We start from the raw sequence: 19,245 nt of genomic DNA, 5'->3' as shown, positions 1-19,245 counted from the left end.
AGCTGGAGTCATCTAGACCCAGCACGCTTTCCTGCATATGCAGGAGGTCGGACTCAATGACCTATTGAGGTCCCTTCCGACCCTAACATCTAACAACAACATCTATGAACTCATTTATTTTCTTCTATTCAGCCCATGTTATCAAATCCATGACTATGGCAATCAAGGATGTCTAAATTTTTCTCCTTTTATCAGAGCGGATCTGTGACAAAGCTCTGTCTGTTGTGTCGTCTCCTTGGAAAACACCGATGCATCCATTTCTGAGTGTGCAGCATTATCAAAAATAACCCCCAAATAGACCACAAATGACATTTTTCTTTGGCAGAGCCTTTACAGCATATGTTGCAAAGCACTAGGCAAGAGCACAAAGGCCATTTACTTTGGACCCTAATTACACAAACTTAGCTAGAAGTCCAATTTTTCCCCCACAACCAAGAGTAAGACCTTTACTTTGGGCCATATCTTTAGCTGGTACAAATCAGGATACCTCCCTTCATTTCTATACCTCTGATCCATGATGTACTGCCCCAAGTATAGCTGGGTCACTTTTTGCTACTGAATGGAGAGAAAGTGTTTCCATGTTTATTATAAGTCTATTTTTTTGTACTTCAAGGGTGTCTGCAGATGTGCTGTGAGGCTGCTCCAATGCATTGTACTTCTAGTGCATTGGAGCAGACTTGATTGATTGATTAATCGAGTCAGCTGGAGCATGGTAATTATTGTGCTCCAACCAGCCTCTACATCTCATGTATCAGTATCCCCAACCTTCAAAATGGCAGTGGGGGCATTTGAATTAAAGCTCATAGAATGAGTTTTAGTTCAAACCTCCCTCCCGCTGCCATATTGAAGTATGGGGACACGGATACAAAAAACACGGTGGTGCTTTAATTAGAGCGGCTCTTAGAGCCGCTCTAATTAAAGCACCCACCCCCAGGGCACGTGTAAAGTGCTCCAAGTGAGCAGGGCAGAGAAGTAGGATCTGAGGTCTACCTCTTTTGCACCATGGAGTTTGAATATCTTATTCAGCACAGTGATAATTGAGTTTCACCATGGTTACCAATCACTTATAAATAGCTCTGCAACACCTTTCATGTGCTAGTTCTAGAAAAGCACTTTAGGTCTTCATTATGCCTTGTTAAATAAGAGAAACTGAGGTACAGGGATGGGAAGAACATTGTATTTTCTGGTGATGAAAAAGCAAGGTAGTGAAAGGGTTAGGGATAGATCCAGTCTCCAGTTTGCACCTTTAGTGCAAGATAATGTTCCTTTATAGACGAACATCTTAATAGAGGTTGCCTCCAGAAAGAAATGGGCCATTTTTGTGCACAAAAGTATGTCCTTATCCAAGGCTCTTTATTAATGATGCTACCACTGATAATGCTAAGCTAATTTGTCATCACAATACACCAGTTTGGTAAGTAAGAAGCACTTAGAAAACTTTGGATCTTTCCAGTTTACTGGACCACAGAACATTGTAATGATAAACCTTAAGATTCAGAAGTCTTCTTTATTTCAACCCTAGTTTTATGACTTATGTTCAGTCATTGTGGGAGAGGATAAAACATTGTAAGTAGAGCTGGTCATAAAACAAAATATCTCTTTTTCAGGAAATGCAATAATTGGAAAGTTGTCATTTCAAAGCTGAACAAGATTTCAAAATTTCCCGTGGAATAAACCTTCCAAAAAACATTTTATCTGGCATAATGGAAATGTAATGTATACTCTATTTGATCTCAATATCACATGTAATATGATATGTACATATGATAAAATATTAAAATATATTTACATTGTAATTCAAAGGCAGTATACTCACATGAATTAAAGACAATGTAATTCACGTGAATTAAAAGGATAAAGAGGAAATGTAACATTTTTCCATTCAAAAATGATCCATGTGAGCATTAGCCAAACAAAACATTTTAAATTTTTTGAAGCAAATCACAAGTCTAAATGACTTTCCTCCCTCAAAAATTCCATGAAAAATGCAGCAACTGCTCAAGTAAGATGTTTAATGAATCTGCATTTTTCAATAGAAAATTATTTGATAGCAATGTTTGATAGAAATTGTTTGACAGGGCACTTATAGACATGCTTCAGGAGATGGTGCTGGTGGGGGGGAGGGTACTTTAATTAGTGCAGCTCTGAGAACTGTGCTAATTAAAAGCACCTGGACTGTCATGTGTACCAGCATCCCTGCACTGAAAAATGGTGGCAGGGCATTTTGAACTAAAGTTTGACAAACAAGCTTTATTTTAAAGTGCCCAACCACCATTTTCCTGTGCAGGGATGCTGATGCACATGACTCTGGAGCCTCCTGGGGTGTGGTAATTACTACGCTCCAGCTGACTCAATTAATTGAGTCTGCTCTGATGCTCTGTGATTACAGTGTGTTGGAGCAGCATCCCTGAACATGTATAGAAGCCTGTTATTGCCCAGTCCTAAGTAAAGGCTACAGTGTAGTCATAATAATACTTGGTTCTTCATCCAGTATTGTGAAACCTATGGATATCTCTAGATGAAAACTGCCCAAGGTTCAGCTTGGACAAGAAAGAGCTAGCAGAGGGATGTATAACCTCCTGTATCATTTGCCTGTTTGCTTCTGCAGCTCCATGCAGCAGGGAGACCAGGCAATATATTTATAGAAGGAGCCAGCCCTCACCTTCCTCTGCTTCTACAGCTATTCCTGTATGTGTATGCAAATAGGAATTTGGAATTGATGCCACTTAACCTGGTTCAGGCAAACGGTAAGAAGGATCATTTCTTAGATGCTTTGATTGCAAGGGAGCACACCAATGATGAGTACGAAGTGAAGCAGGGTAATATAGCATGAAGATTACAGGAGAACATATTTGTTTTCAGCTGAGATAGCAGCTACCAATTCAGATAATGCATATTTCATTTAAATTTATTGGGTGGAATAAAAATAGTGTGAACACTATACACCATAGCATAATTCTCTGGTTCATTCATTACTATACAGCACTTTTGGCATTTCTCTAGCACAAAAGAACAGGGAAAAAAATAAAAGAAATTGATATTATAGCCCTAAATGACTTACTGTAAGTAGTTTAGTTACATTTCCTTTGTGCATGCTTTGTGCCACCTTCAGGGTCCATATTTCAGAGGAGATTCATGTTGAACATTATCTGTTTTACATAGGCGCAGTATATTTTAGATTTAGGTAAAGGGCAAATTCAATTATGTGCATGTGGATTAATAATATTTTCCATTGCCATGCACTGCATGATAAGCACATCAGCAAGGGAATTCTACAGCAGGCAATGCTGTTACTTAAAGTTTTTATTTCATTAATTACAACTGTTGGTATTGGACCACAGTTTTATCCTTTTACATATATCGCTTAGCTCTGTGCAGCTCTGTTCTCCAGAAATTAGGGGGATGGAGAAACCTTTACATTTCCATGTGTTGCATTACTGTTTTAAAAAGAAAACTCCAGGCTACTTACACTTAATAGGAATTCTTAGCACTTTTTCATTTCCCAAGTGCTTTGCCAATGTTATCCAATTGATCTTCACAATAGCGCTCTGAGAAGCTGGTCACTGCATATTATGTATTATACCTATTTTATAGTTCTGCTTGAGTACCTTGCCACTCATAACAAAATGAGTTTGTTTTCAGGGCCAACTTCAAGAGCGCCAGGGATCTAGTCTTATCCTTAAGCCAGCATGCCTCACTTTCAAATGGGGTACATTGCCTGTTTGTCAGTACTTAGATTTCTTTTCAGCCATGTTTCTATAGTTTTTTTCTTGTAAGAGACAGAACTTGCTGTAATGAATACAAAGCTGTTCTTTACACACACACACACACACACACACACACACACACAAAGGGAGAGAGTCCCAAGTACATATTAAGATAATGGAACCTCAAAAAGTAATTTGTTCCAAACTTCTGCTGAAGTCATTATTAACCCCGTCTAAACCATCCCAGGCAAAGGTTTAAACTTAAACATTCCAGTGCGTGTGTCTACATGTGCACATCTGCTGGTCAGTAAACTAAATTACTGCGCAGTACGGGTACACGTCTACACATGCATGCCCATACTGTGCCGTATACATGGCAACTGACACTGACTTGAGCATAAATTTGATACCTGCATGGTGCAGGTATCAAATTTACGCCCAATTAGTTACTGAGCAGTAATGCACATGTAGACACCTTACTGAGCATTAGCACTGTGTGTGTGGACTGACTTGGGACTAACTTCAGTCCCAAGTCAGTCTGCACATAGTGTTAATGCACTTTAATACCTGCACATGTAGACGCAGGCCTATTCCTGCTTACTTTGCCGTAAATTAACTGTGCAGTAAATTTAAACCGGTGTAAATGCACACGTAGACACATCCAGTGACCGTTTCCCCAATATGTTTCAGGTGCCCCAATATGTTTCAACTCTCATATTTAGAAGTACCTTCCAAATATGTAACATAAAGCTTCTTGTTGCAACTTAAACCCATTGCTTTTTGTCCTTTCCCTTGTGGACAGAGAGAAGTGTATCACGGTCCTCTTTATAACAACCTGTACTGTATCTGGGGACAGTTGTCAAATCCCCGTCAGTCTTCTTTTATTCAGACAAAATAATCTAGGGCTTTCCAAGCTCTCTTCAGAGGCCACGTTTTTTAGACCTCTAGTAATTCTGTTGGACTTTAGATTTTTTCCAATTTGTCTACATCTTTCTTGAGATATGATGGTCAAAACTAGACATGACACTTACCAGGTATCACCAGTGCTGAAACGAGTGGATGAATTACTTCCTGTGACTTGTGTGTGAAGTGCCTGTTACTACATTACAGTATACCATTGGCTTGTTTGACAAAAATAGCATACTATTAACTCACATCAATTTACTGTCTTCTATAACCCGTAGGTCCTTTTTTCTATAGTATTGTAGCCCAGTCAGTTGCTTTCTAATTTGTATTTATGCCTTTGATGGTTCCATCCTCAGTGAACTGCTTTGCATTTGTCCTCATTGAATCTAATACAATTTATTTCAGACCATTTCTCCACACTATCCAGGTTATTCTGCTTCCTAATCTAGTCCTCTAAAGTGCCCGCTACTACACTCAGCTCAGTATCATATGCAAATTTATTAAAGGCTAAACTGTATTTCACCTTTATTCATGTAAGTGGCTCCTACACATTTCTGGCACTTAATAACACAGTTTCAAGTCCACATAGCTAAGCTCACCCTGCACTTTACTAATGAGCATGATCAAAAGTTATGCCACTGATCGAATAGAAGACAACTTTGGCTCTAGCTCTTCTTTAGCCCAAGGCAGCGTTCCTAAGTGGCCTAAATACACACGCACTTCATTTGGGCCAGAGAAACTGTCACAGAATTGTAGAACCACAGGGCTGGAAGGCATCTCTAGGATCATTTAGTCCCAGCCACCTGACCAAATGCAGGAATTGCTACCCCTCAATCATCTCAGATAGAAATGAAACCAGCCTTTTCTTGAAAACCTCCCATGATAATTCTACAGCTTCCCTTAGAATTGCATTCCATTTTCCTGATGTTCATATAGTTAGGAAAGAAAGCCATGTCAAAACCAACCCTTTCTTATAACTAGTCTTGGTCTCAACAAATCAGCATTTTTGATAAGTAAAAATATTATTTTTAAAATTCCCCAAAAGCTCTACTTGGGAGTATAATATTGTACATCTCCTCTATACTGATGAGACAGCCTGCATTAGATTGTCTTTTGAAATGTGCCTCTGTGGACGGTGAACATGTCCCCCTGGACTCAGGCATTTTAGATGACAAGAGCTTTGCCCTATTCATCTGAAACATTTGAGTTTGAACTTTTCTTTGTCTACAATACTGGTGGGCAAGATTCTGCTTTTGCTCCACAGAGAGTACTTTCTTGCTATTGTTCAGGGGATTGTCATTTGGCTTCTGCAAGCTGCCTCCCTCTGAGACTTGGCACAAGTTTGCTTTTGACTTAATTGCATTTTTATAGATTTAATCAGTGATGGATGAACTTTCATTTGTGAAATTTCAGAAGGGCTCCAGTTTTGTGCGTCGCAAATTCCCATGGAACACTTACGAGCCATTTGTGCACTGAGCTCTGGCCTTGTATTTTTGGCTGTGGGGCATGAAACAGAGGGAAGAAACTTGGAGTTACAGTTAAGTATCTTAATTAACAATAAATTACATCCATTCCCCAATTCCTTTCATTTGTCATCTAGAATACCCTAGATAAATGGCACAAAAAACTTAACAGAGAAGCAAGCAGAACTCAAGCAGGGTCAAAAAGCAGTAGGGTTGGGGCATGTTTGCATGGCATATGCTTGGGTACTGGAAGCGGTATAATCACATGGGTGTTGTTGTGTGCCCAAGTTCATTAGCCCTGCCAAGAAGCAATATATCTTAACCCACATTGAGAAACATGGAAATATGGCTGTGCTCTTTCCAGCCCCCAAACTAGCTTGGCCATTTTCACACAGCACCACAATGTGCAATCTAGACACATTCTTACTGGACATAGATCCAAGCTATAAACAAAACAACCTAGTAGAAGTGATAATCATCATCTCTTCCCAAAATTTAGGTATCTAGATGCCTCTACCTGAGCACTTAGGACAGAGATTCACAAAGGTAAGTATTAGGGCTGTGCGAAACAGCAGTGTTCCACTTCAACATCTGCTTCGAAGTTTTGACAGAACAGTGTTTCATTTCGAGTTTTGTTTCAATTCAAAAACACTGTTCCATTCCAATTTGATGTCACTGTTTTGACACTGTTTTGATGTTTCAATTGGGTTGGGGAAGGGAACTCAGCCCAGGTGAGCTGAGTTCCCCAACCCAACACTAGGATCAGGCTGGAAAAGGGAACTCATCTCAGCTGAGCTAAGTTCCCTTCCCCAGCCTGATCCTAGAGCTGGGGAAGGGAACTCAGCCGGGCTGCTTTGAAACTCGAAACATTTAGAAACTTCCGAAATGTTTCGAATGCCCTCATTTTCTTTTGAGGCTGTTTCAAAGCCCTTTGTTTCATTTCGATTTCACTGTTTCAAGCTCGAAATGAATTAAAGCAGTGTCATAAAGAAACAGCCGGCAAAATTTTGCACAGCCCTAGTAAGTATGCTGTGTGTGGCAGGGCTGCCAGAAGGAGCAGCCTATATTTTTCCAGTAGCCTCATAGCTAGGATGCTCACTCAAGAAATGGGAAGGTTGTGTTCCAGGCCCTACTTAACCTGAGGAAAGGGTTGATCCCCATAGTTCCTACTTCACAGGTATGGGCTGGAATGAGGCTATTCTCTATTCTCCTGTTGACGCATGGTGACTGGATAACCAAGAGTTCATAGGGCCAGAAGGAGGGATATGAAGAAGGACTAGGACTCCAGCTCCCTGGAACTGATCCTGTTATGGGTTCTGTCTTTAATTATTCCCCCCAAAGGATGTGTGCACAGAGATGCCTAGACTGTAAATCCCAAGTCCCATATATTGTCAGTCAGATGACAACATAACTGTCTTACTTCAAATGACACTGCCCATAGGTACACCCAGGAGCTATGCTTCAGGCAAGCTTCAGCCTTCAGCAGAAATCTGGGTTGCCCAGAACTGATCCTGCACCTGAACGGTTTGGGGTTTTTTTAATTTATTTTTTTTTAATTCTCAGCTGGAAATAGACACACAGATTTAGTTGAAGCAGCAACATAATCCCCTAAGTCCTTCTTTATATCTGAATCCAAGATTTTTTGATTCCCAGGTCTGGTTTGTAATAGATAACTTTTCTAGAAGAATTCAGGTTCTTTCAGTGAAATTGTGAGTGCAGCTCTATTCAGAACTCCCTAATGGTGGCAGAACCCCTTCCTGGCCTAGATAAATAAGATCTACTCTCTAATGGGAATAAGGTTTCTACTATCTCATGGCAGCCAGTAAAAGACATGTGTCAGGTACTGTGGCCTCTTCAGACAGTATCCTGTGGTCTGCATGACCCTTATACCTGTCCCTCATACCTGTCCCTCAAGGATATGGCCACGTGAAAAATAGAAGCTAGTGATATTATTTAGGTATCTAGTAGAAGACAGAGCATGTAATTCTTCAGGGACTCATACAGATCTTTAAAGAAGATTCAAAGTACATGCAAGCCAAATTCAGAAACGATGTAGTATGAGTTTCATGTCACAGCAAGTCACCATCACTTGCCACAAATGAGCTAATGTGAGTGGGTTTTTAATGTGTTCACAGAGGTGACAGGCAGGACCGTGTCACGGCAGAAAAAGCAGCCAACGGGAGTGTATAACAGCAGGGACAGCTTTAGGTTACACCTGCTTCATTCTCTACCCTTCTGTTTCTGGCTCTCTGGCTTCCCCTGCTACAGCCTTACATTTCAACCCCACCCCCCGCCTTCAGGCCATTATGCCGATATACACTCACCTCACACTGATTTACTAATCTCTATGTCTCACCACTGCCTAATATCACTTTCAAATTTAGCTTGAGATAACTCTTTATTGTTACAGGCTGATTCCCTGATTCACACGCATTTTCTTCCCCATATATATCCATCAAAGTGTACAGCTCTAAGGGATTTATCTGAGGGAAGTGCAGTCCCACGAGCAGCATTACAGCCCTGGAGAATGGTGAGAGATAACACATAAAAGAAGTTAGGAACTGCAGTTTTTGCAGGAGACGTATTTTGCTGTGATTCTGGTAGGACAATTGAGGGCAAAATACTCTATATCTTCCCTCCTCTGTCTCTCTCCTTCCCTCTCTGTTTTACACACACACACACACACACACACACACACACACACACACACACACACACACACACACACACTTACTTCAGACACAGACATATATAGCTTCCCCCTGCTCCCCCATGTTCATAAATGTCTGTCTTGGAATTTCCATTCACACCATCCTAAAGGCAATCTCATTTGGAGGGTATTACTGAAGAGTAATCAATAATGCTATCAATATTTGTGAAATACTTCTTATTTGTTTCCTTAAAACCAATTGTGTTTTCAGGACCATGTAAAATATTTACAGCACCTGTCAGACAAAACGCATGGCTATCTCCGTGATTCTCTTTGGAATTACATTAAATCTTGTCATCAGTCCTCAGCCTACTTGACTGCTTAGGAAAGAGAAGAACTGCTTAGGAAAGAGAAGAACGATAAAAGCCATATTAGCATTGCTTTAAGATGAAGCTTCCTCTCTAATGAAAGGAAAGGTTTGACACCTTCTTTTTTTTTCATCTTGGCCTCCTGTCACATGTTGCTCCGTGCTTCTTTCTACTCTGTTGTAACAGAAATCCATGGTAATGCAATATTTACACCAAGTAAAGGAAAGGACAAGATCTCATTGACCCCTAAACTCAAATAAATGGCTCACACTCTCTATGAAAGTATTTATTTTGCAGATTAATTGCATTTATTTCACAGATCCACTTGCTGTCCAAATTACTGTAGCCAAGAACTGCTTGATGTGAAGGGTGGGCAGAGGAGCCTAGGAGCACTCATCTGATTCTCAAGCTGTCTTGGCCCTAGACCTGCTCTAATATTCCTCCTTATCATGGTTCATGGCAACCTGCATTAACTCAGGATACACTGAATTCCCTGACACTCTATCCTATCCTGACATCCATAGCTATGTCCGCATCCTGAGGGCCAAGGTCATAATCCTTCTCCAAACCCCTAACTATATGAGTGAACGTGAACTCCATTCCTCTTCAGGTCCTCTCAAGACATTGTTCTCTTGTATGCCAGAAAGTGGCCACTGGGACAACCCGGTAGCATCAGCAGTTATCCATTTTTCGGCTTAGAGCATGTGAGCAGGAGAGGATGGGTGGGGTGTGCCACTGAAAGATAGATATGCCCACATATCTACATTGGCAATATTGCGCATTGGTACAATGGCAAATGTTACTGGATTTTCAGGACTGAGGCTGGCTGCTATTTCTATGTCTAAGAAAACGGATTAGTTTGGGATGAATCCTGAGTTTTGTTCCTGGGGAGTGCATATTTCTTTGTAATGTTCAGCATGACTTTTAACTTGGCTGTTCCTCAATTTCTTCCCCACAAAATTTCTTACCTGCAGTGCTCCCCAGGAAAAAAAAAATCACTTTTTTTCTTGACTATTATGAAACAGCGATTCTTAAAATGACTACAGGCTTACACCTACAGTTGTAATAAGAATGATCTATGACAGCTGTGTAATAGCGGTTGTAGTGTTATATTTAGATAGCTAAAGTATTTGTAAGATGTTGGGAAATGCAGATTTTAAAAGATTTCTCTTATGTCTCGTATGGCTATTGTGATATGAAACGCGTTAAAATATATACATGTTTTGATATCCTCAGAGAGAAGGTACCATAAAAATGTCAAACATCTTTAATATTTATTCCTAGCTGAAGATCTGGCCCACAGCCGGTTTTATTGACAGCATGAAGAACACAGAATAAACCAACAACCCTATTTTAGCAAAAGGTTAAAAAAAGACCACCCTTAATTATACACTGTTCAGAAACAGAAATCACTACCTGTAATAGAACAAATGATAACAATGACTTCCACAGCATAGGATTGGTTGACGTGTCAGAGTAAGATGAAAAATGCCTTTTTAATCCAAAGCGCGCAAGACATAGTATGGTGTGGAATGACGAGGCAGTAGGCGGCTAGGTTGATTGCTAACATGCTCAAAACCTTTTTCCTTTCTTTATTACCAGCTTGAACTTAACCCAGAGCAATAACAACTGAAAGATTTTGATAGCTGGCATGATAAAATTTGGTGCCTACAGTCCAGATCTTAGGAGATCTCATCTCATTTTGTAGGTAGTAATCGGCATCTGTGTTAAAGTGACAAAAGACATCATCAGCTTGATTTGCTGCTACAACTCTCAAAGGATTTTTTTCCAGGGTACCATTTTCCATTCTCAAGAAATGCAAGGAATTTGGCCCGGGAACTGCTTGTGTTGTATCTTTTCTGTAACTAAATGGAAAGTCTTCAGCCTCAAGGGAAGCTTCAAGAATTTTTTTTTTTCATAAGCAGTAGGAAATATAGCTAGGAGAAGCCCTAAGAGGCTGTGTGATTCAGACATATACCTCTGAGTCACAGTTTCTTCCATAGGTAATCATTTATTGCTGCCAATGAGGTAGAGAGAATGGGAAAGATACTGTTCTATAACAAAAACCTTTCCAACTGCTCCAGATGAGACACAAAATGGGTATTTTACTGCTTAAACTCAATGTGTGGGTTGCAAAGCTACACCCAAAATCCCTCCGGCAGGCCCCACGTTGGAAAGCAGCCTCAAACACATATTTTACTTTAAACAAATACAGAAGAAAGGCAGCCTGGAATAGTTTATTAGGAAAGAAGGGCATGTGAAGTACAAAACACCTTTGGAAAAACTAGTCTAACCTAAAGTACACAAGGCAGTGATTTTCTAGTGATATATTTTACTGACCGACTATATAGTTAGGAGAGATGTTAGGTAAGCTTTTGGGGACAAATTTCTCTTTCTCAAGTCACTCTAACCTAATGCTATTGTGAGGTAGCAAGGGGGATTTGATAGAGAAAAGAGTTATCTTCTGTCAGAAGTGTTTGAGGGAAGGTTAAAAACTTACCCAGAAAAAAGGAAGTCTATAGAAAACATACATTGATGGGATATTTTGTGTTGGGATGGGATGAATGAGCAGTAGTTTATTCGTGTCTTACATACATGGCACAACATACAGAGCCAGCACAAAAAACTTACAAAACCTCATACACCATGCTTCCTCTCAAATACTATCAAGTTACAACATCATAACAAATCAGTTATTTAGTTACAACAGGTCTTCAAACATGGATTACCTCCCATTCAGGGCTTTTTAAAATTTTTTGTAAGCTACTTAGACAAACATTATTTTACATGTTTAATACAGTACGGTATCCTTAACAGAGCTCAAGATATTCACATTGAGAGTTGAATACTTTATAAAACAACATTTTTTTTTTAAACTCAGGCCAGAACTATGCCCATTCCTGCCTTGTCTGGTCTACAGATGTGTTTCAAGTCATCTTAACTTTCCAAGTTAAACATTTCTTTAAAATAAAACCAAAAATCCTATTTACAACTTTTTCAATGTAATAAAAAATGCTTCATTTCCCTCTCCCCTGTTCCCCCCCCACCAGTAACTGTCATTTAGCTGGTAGAAATATTAACACTCAGGTTGTTATAGAAACTTAAAAAAAAACCCAACATTCTTCTGGCCACATCCCTTTGGATGGCAAAAATGAGAGATGATCACAGACTATAGTTAGGTTAAAAATGGTTTTCTGAATGCAAGGATTTGTGTCTTCTCTAAATTGATGGGTCTGATCAACTGATCGCATTTTCAAAGAAGTGCTATCTACAGGCCAGTTTGTACTATACCCTTACGCTACCTACTTGAGTGGGATCTTTTCAACATTAGATAGGGTATTGTAATCTAGGCAATGATACTACTATCTTTGTGCTAGGCTCTATCATCCTTAATTACACTGGGTATTATCTTATTACATCAACAGTCCCATTGGTTTTGCTAGGGACTGTTCAGGAATAAGATACTACTCTACAACATTGACCCAAAGCCCATTGAAATGAATGGAAGCTTTTCCTTTCGACTTCAGTGGGTTTTCCTTTCGACTTCAGTGGGTTTTTACCTGAATAAAACTGGTAAAATCTAGCACTTGAGTAGATCAGCAGTGTCTAAACAATAATAATAATAAAACAAGATTCTATTCTTTTAGACATACAATATGCAATTGCTTTTTTTTACACTGAGCATTGTCATAAAAAGCATGTATAGGTTGTTCTGGAAATGTATTTTTATATAACTTTATAAACACTGTAATATCAAACACATTCTCAAAAACTGGATAAACTACTGACACAAAACCTGAAAGAGCCTCAATAGATTTCTTCCAGTAATATTTATTTCTTACTTGCATATTTCATATTCCAGCTTCCTCTGTTCACGTGTCTCTTTATGGTCAAAGTGTGTTCCCAACAAAACTCTGGTTGAATTGAACAAGACCAGGAGTTTTCTCTTGTTGACACCCTCATTCAGTATCAGTTATTCAAAATATTTTCTCATCCACCCATTCTACTACCCTTTTTCACAGTCAATAATCCTCACAAATAGTTTCATTGACTTCAGTGGGATTATTTATGAAATAAATATATGCAGTCTGAGCACAAATATCAAAAACTGACCCTGCACTTCTGAATCCCCTTTAGTTTCTACTGCTAACATGTCTATAGGGTTCTTTACAAATCTCGTGATTCAAGAGGACTTTAAAGTAATGTTTTTAGACAACACTGTATCAGAAATCACTGTACAAAGCCAATAGCAAACTATCTGCTTACAGTTGTGCTAGTTTGGCAGCCTAAAATGTACCCGGTACAAACATAAATACGTTTCACAAGGCTCAAACGTTTTATGTCTATACTTGTTCAGTTTATGTTACACTTTATTCCTCCACTCTGGCACAGCTTAAATCACTTTATACATACATGTTGCACACTATGAATTCATGGTGGTATTTCCCCCCACCTACAATTTTCAATACAGTCAGGCATAAATACATATGGAAATTAAATAAAGTGCTACTTCAAAATAATTCATCTAACATGATAGCATGAGTTATAATGCTAACTGCTCTCTGATCCTGCAAACATTTGAGCATGTGCTAGACTATTCCCCTGGACTTTAGCAAGATTACTCAGACCATAAAGTTAACTACATTGGTATATTTGAGCCGAAAAGGATTTTGCTGCCTGTCATACAATATTTGATAGTGGGTTTTTTTGTTTTTATTATTTTAAAAAAACTTTTAAGGGATTTTTTTTGTTTGTTTTAGTTCAATGAAGTCAAATAGAAACACATTTTAAACACTATTTTTTTAAGCACCACTAAGCCTTTTCAACTAAAATAGGTGTAAGACCATTTGTTATAATATTCCTTATATGTCATTATCTTGCCTTACCTTGGCTAGAAATATTCAGTGTATAACCTTTCAGGGGGGAAAATTGCAGGCTATACCTAAATCACAAATCCTAACAATATTGGAACACATTCACTCACCTAGAACCAAGCCCTTTTGGTAAAACTATTAGTTTTGATTTGTTAACTGACTTTTTGAATGTATTTATTCCATCCATTGTAATCAAATGCAATTTTATTAAAAAAATCCCAAACACAAATGATTATACAATATTTCACACATAGAACAACTATTTGCACATGATGTCATATGATATGTAAAAGCCAGTTGTTGAAAATTTCTTCAGTCTTTGGGTTGATCAAAACAGGAATACCCTAAATTTATGAAAAGATGGTTGACTTTTCATAAGAGAAGGTTTCTGATACAAGGTTAATCCAAAGGAACTTTCTCTCCCACTCACTTTCCTCCCTGCCCCCACTTTTTAGAATGAAAAACCCAAGTATCTATTCCTAGATCTAGCAATATATATTAATGAGGTTATAATCTTCTCCATGATAGCAGTAATCTAGGATTTCCCATGACTTATTCATAAAAGAGTGGTTGTTCTTATTGAAGTTTACACTGCTTCAGAAGTGTACAGCTATATAAACTCTAGCAGAATACGAATCTCTTATTAAATTATGCTAAATTCCTATGGATTTGAAACAACTTTGTTTAATGTGAAAATTTAGTTACCTTCTCTTGTGATAATTCAATCCAGTCTTAACAAAAAATGTCTTGTTGTTACAAGCCTGTAATTATACATTGCAAAGAAAGAAAATTGCTCCTTGCCTATGGAAATATTTATTAAGTTCCAACCCATTTCTAAGCTGCTAACCATCACACAGCATATGCCATTTGGCAATTTGTCTCCTAGGATATTCACAAATTTCCTTCCAGTGCTCTCCACCTGTTCCTTCTGCTGAAGCTTCCAGGGTTAACCGGCCAATGACCTCATTCCTGGACCCCCTATCAGAATCCAACACCAAAAATTCAATGCTGATGTCATCAAGGCCTTCACAAGGAATGTCAAAGACAAACAGTTCATTGAATACTGCATTGGGGGTGCATTTCTTCACATGGGTTTTCTTTTTAGAGATTCTTTTCTTAGCATGGTACAGGTTCACCTTGACATAAGGATCTGGAATGACAAAGCGGGAGGGGGAAAGAGAACATGAGAAAATTAGGCTGAGTTAATGATTATTGTTGTCCAACAAGTATTCATAGAGCAAATGAATGGGAAACTCCATATTCTGCCAATATAATGGCAGCACAACAAAAGACTGTCACAAGGAAACGTTGAATAAAGTTCCCAGCTGCAAAACCTAAGTGAAAATAAGTGATAAGACAAATAACTTTATTGTCATTTTTTTGAGTCTGGAAAAAAAAGGAAAGTGGGTAAGTATCATATCTAGGACTCTATTATATATGCTTTATTTGCCTGTTTGCTAATATGATATACAAGGCCAAGATCCCCCGAGTTTATAGTTGCTGTCTAGAACTGGAACAGAATCCATCAGCTAGTAGAAATGGCAGAAGGTAGCACAGGATGACACCTTATAGACTAACTTGTTTGGAAAACATGAGCTGTCATAGGTTACAGACTACTTTGTCACTTGCTACAACCTTCATTGGATGTACCTAGGAAAGTTCATGGCTTTCTGATTGAGTTAGTTCATTAGGTGCCACCCTTGTCATCTCCTATACTGTCTGCCTAACTTCAGATTAACAAAGCTAACTACCTCTCTCTAGAATAAATGGATAAATTGAATCCTGTAAATTAACATACGGTTAATATGTTAACCACTCAATATTTTCAACCTTGGCAAAACTCTTCTTCTACTGGATTCAATGCAAGTTACACTACTGGCTTCAATATGAGCAGGTTTGGATAGGCACTTTTGAAAATCCCCAACCTCTGCTAGGTCAGCACTAATTCAAATTCAGTGGAGAAGCTGTTCCAAAGCCTTCTCATATTTACCCAGGTGAAATGCATACTAACTCTTATTGATCTCAATGGAACACTTTATTCTGTGTATGCAAGAACCTAAATAAGAGAAGTATTTGGAGTTGATCAGGAAATAAAATAGACCCTAAAACCAAACCATGCTTTGAATTGATGGGACCAACAAACAAACAAAAAAAAACCACACACCAAAAAACCCAGGTCATGAAGATATTTTTTTAATTCCCTTTTGGCCTGAGAGTGTTTTGCAAGACTCTTAGACAAACGTCCTCTTGCACTTACTAAGTGCTATATGATGGGGCTAAGGCATGTCCAAAGTGTATTTCTTTCTCCTTCTTTTATATTCATAATGAACCATTATTGAATAATACTCCTGTATTATTGCCTTCATCTGGCAAAATGCAAACACTGCTCCAAAATTCTATACCTCAAAATCAAAGCCTAGCAAAATGTTGCATACTGCTCTCACCCTCTGAGCAGATAAACCTAGCTGGTTACCCACCTCTTAGCCACAGATAAAACATAACTGTTAGATCTAGACTGCTCCTGTAGGTGCTCAGATTTAGGCAAGCATGTCTGAATAGTGGGCATCCTGCCCAAGAAGGGTGATCTCAGTGCATAGGGTCAGATACTTAAGTTCCATATAAAGATCCATGTTCAATCAGTGTAGAATCCAGAGTGCCTTGGTGCTGAGCAAGGGCACAGCCAGAACTAACCAAGAAGACGTGCTAAGCAGGGGAGTGTTTCCAGTCTTCCACCCCTCCTCACACTTAGGTGCTGGATTTAAGACTGTACATTAGATAACTCTGTCCACTCAGGATCCATAACACCAAGAAAGAAGGTGCCTAGTTGACTAGAATGCCCAACACGCACCATCAGCGTTGGCCTGGTCCACTGGATAGCACCATGCATGGAGCCAGGAGAGCCAACGTGATGAAGGCACTCTCCTGGGAGGAGGGAGACATAGGCCCTGCTCCTAGGACAATCTTCTTGAGAGGTTGAAGATAAAGTATTTGTTTTTATTTTTATTTTTTTTTAATCTGATCAGAGGACTGCTCTCATTAAGAAAATCATAGCAGTTTATTTTCTCATCTCCCCTGCTCAGTGAAGCCAATGGGAGGAGACCAGGGATGTGATTCATTTTGCTGCTGAACTCACGGCTCCATCAGGTCTTATATCATTGGTGCAATGGGATTAATTACCCAATACTTACATGAACTCAGAGCCTAGGTAAGAGCTATGTGGCTCTTAACTCAATCGTGTCCAACATTTATCTTATAATATAACATATTTTACACACTCACATATACAATCCCTTATATAAAGCCTACCATTGTTCTCAATGGCAGTTCCACAGAACAAAAAAAAGGGCAAAATAAGGCCATGAGAACAAAGTACAAAAGTTGCTTTTCCTTAGTACGTCCCACAAACCTTACCAAATAGAAATGTCATGTTACAAATTACTTTTTAGCAAATTATTTATATTAAATGGCAAATACATAATTTTATATTGCAAATGCCATAAACTTGCGTAATAGGACTAGTCTGATTGCTTATACTGAATCACAACATCAGAGGGGCTGGCTTGCTAGTAATCTTCTGTAAAGTACTTGTTAGTTATAATACAACCTTAATTCCCACAGCCTTTGAAAACAAAACTTGACAGTGAGATCAGCTGAATCCTGTTGAAGACAATGGCAAAAGCAATGACTTGACTAGGTCAAAGATTTCCTTTTTGGCAACTGATAGCAACTTGATTTTATGCTCCATGCTATACAGAAAGAAAGTTGTAACATATGTAACTTAAACCATTACCAGGGTGTGTCAAAAAAGTAAGACTGGACCACGGCCAATGAGCACCTGAGTGATGCCTATTTTTGATCTGCAACTCCCTCATTTAGACTTCTTTATTTACTGCCTTCCCTATGGTATATTCGTTAGTAAAGACAATACCTGATAATCCTGAGACATCAGATTTGGGTAGGTGCCGAGCTTTTAAAACAACCACGGTCAGAGTGTTTGTTGTAGATTGGTAACAGAGAGAGATCAGCAATTCTCCACGCCCAGATGACTTCTAAGGAAATGAATAAAAGGATCTTTATGAGCAATTATCTTGGTCAAGCTGGAAATTGCAGTCAATACTAAACTAAAAAGAAAATCACATAATACTACATCCTGAGCTAGTATAGATTGATGCAGTCATCATGGAGCTACGTTGCTCTGTGCAAGCAGATCTGGTCCTGTGTAGTCTGGTTACATAACTCTGTTTATGACTTGTTAATAGACTGATCAGAACAAAGCAAGGTGAAAATATGAATTGGCACAGTATCATTAATTTTAGAGATGCAAGAGTTCTATTAGTTTGCCTAGAGTCAAGTTTTATTAAAGAATAAACCTTATTTAAAAATCCCTTAATCACAGGAAATAAATGTCTGGGCAAAAAAAACAACTCTTAAGCAGTATTAAAATACAAAAAGTATATCAAAAACCAAACATGTAATTCACCAAAATCTACAAAGAAACCTTTACCACAAATGCAAACTCAAACTATTATTGAAATCTTGTTCTTAATGCTTTCTCTGAAGGACTATAATTTAAACAGAATAATGATGAGATGACTGTTTTTTTCCTAGCTGTATCATTATTAGATCTAAAATTGCAAGAGCAGTGGGTTCACTTTGCAGAGGGGAAAGAAAGAATTAAAAAAGAGAGAGAAATGCTTAATCCTTCTAGTATTCTGAGTATCAATGAGCTGATTACAAAACTGTTGTGTTGTAACATTAGGCTCTACAATAATGGTATTGCTGATAGGAATATTGGTTGGTAGACATTAATGTGATTTGATCTAATGCTTGATCTTTTGAAAGCAATTACATTTAAAGTCAATACTCTTGCCAAATTGTTAGGAAGAGCTGATGGATACAATTCTGTCGTGATTGTTTTGAAATGTTTTCTTCATTCCAGGAATGGATAAGGAGATAGGAAGTATAAGGTGAAACACTGGTCCCACTGGTTTTATTATTCATTTCAGTATAACTACCAGACCTTCAGTTTGCGCCACAATATTTAAGATACAAAAAAATGACTGTGCATAAACATGCCAAACAACTATCATTTTCATTAAATGACGCAAGCAAATATAAAATTTACAGTAGGGTTCAAATACAGTGGGCAGAATAGTTTTCTTCCTGAAGAGCTTGATCCAAAGTTCATTGAGGTCAATCAAAAAGCTCTCATTGACTTAAATGAGCTTTGACCCAAGCTCTGGTTGCCCTTTTCTAATAGGGAGATAAGGTATTTGG

The 19,245-nt window shown here is 38.5% G+C and overlaps 1 protein-coding gene across 1 annotated transcript in view; it reads right to left on the bottom strand.

Annotated features, from left to right (window-relative positions):
• Window positions 1-14,810: 14,810 nt before the first annotated feature.
• Window positions 14,811-19,245, bottom strand: part of SYT4 (synaptotagmin 4) — an 8,484-nt gene continuing 4,049 nt past the window's right edge. Inside the window, exons 3-4 of the mRNA XM_006022485.1 lie at window positions 17,897-18,017; window positions 14,811-15,118 (exon numbers count right to left, since the gene is read on the bottom strand). Coding sequence (XP_006022547.1) covers window positions 14,811-15,118; window positions 17,897-18,017 — 429 coding nt within the window. The remainder of the gene's footprint in view (window positions 15,119-17,896; window positions 18,018-19,245) is intronic.

Source organism: Alligator sinensis, unplaced genomic scaffold, assembly GCF_000455745.1.
Source record: "Alligator sinensis unplaced genomic scaffold, ASM45574v1 scaffold1018_1, whole genome shotgun sequence".
NCBI classification, from domain to species: domain Eukaryota; kingdom Metazoa; phylum Chordata; order Crocodylia; family Alligatoridae; genus Alligator; species Alligator sinensis.
The sequence above is the reverse complement of the archived record's forward strand: the minus strand, read 5'-3'. Positions and strand labels throughout refer to the sequence as shown.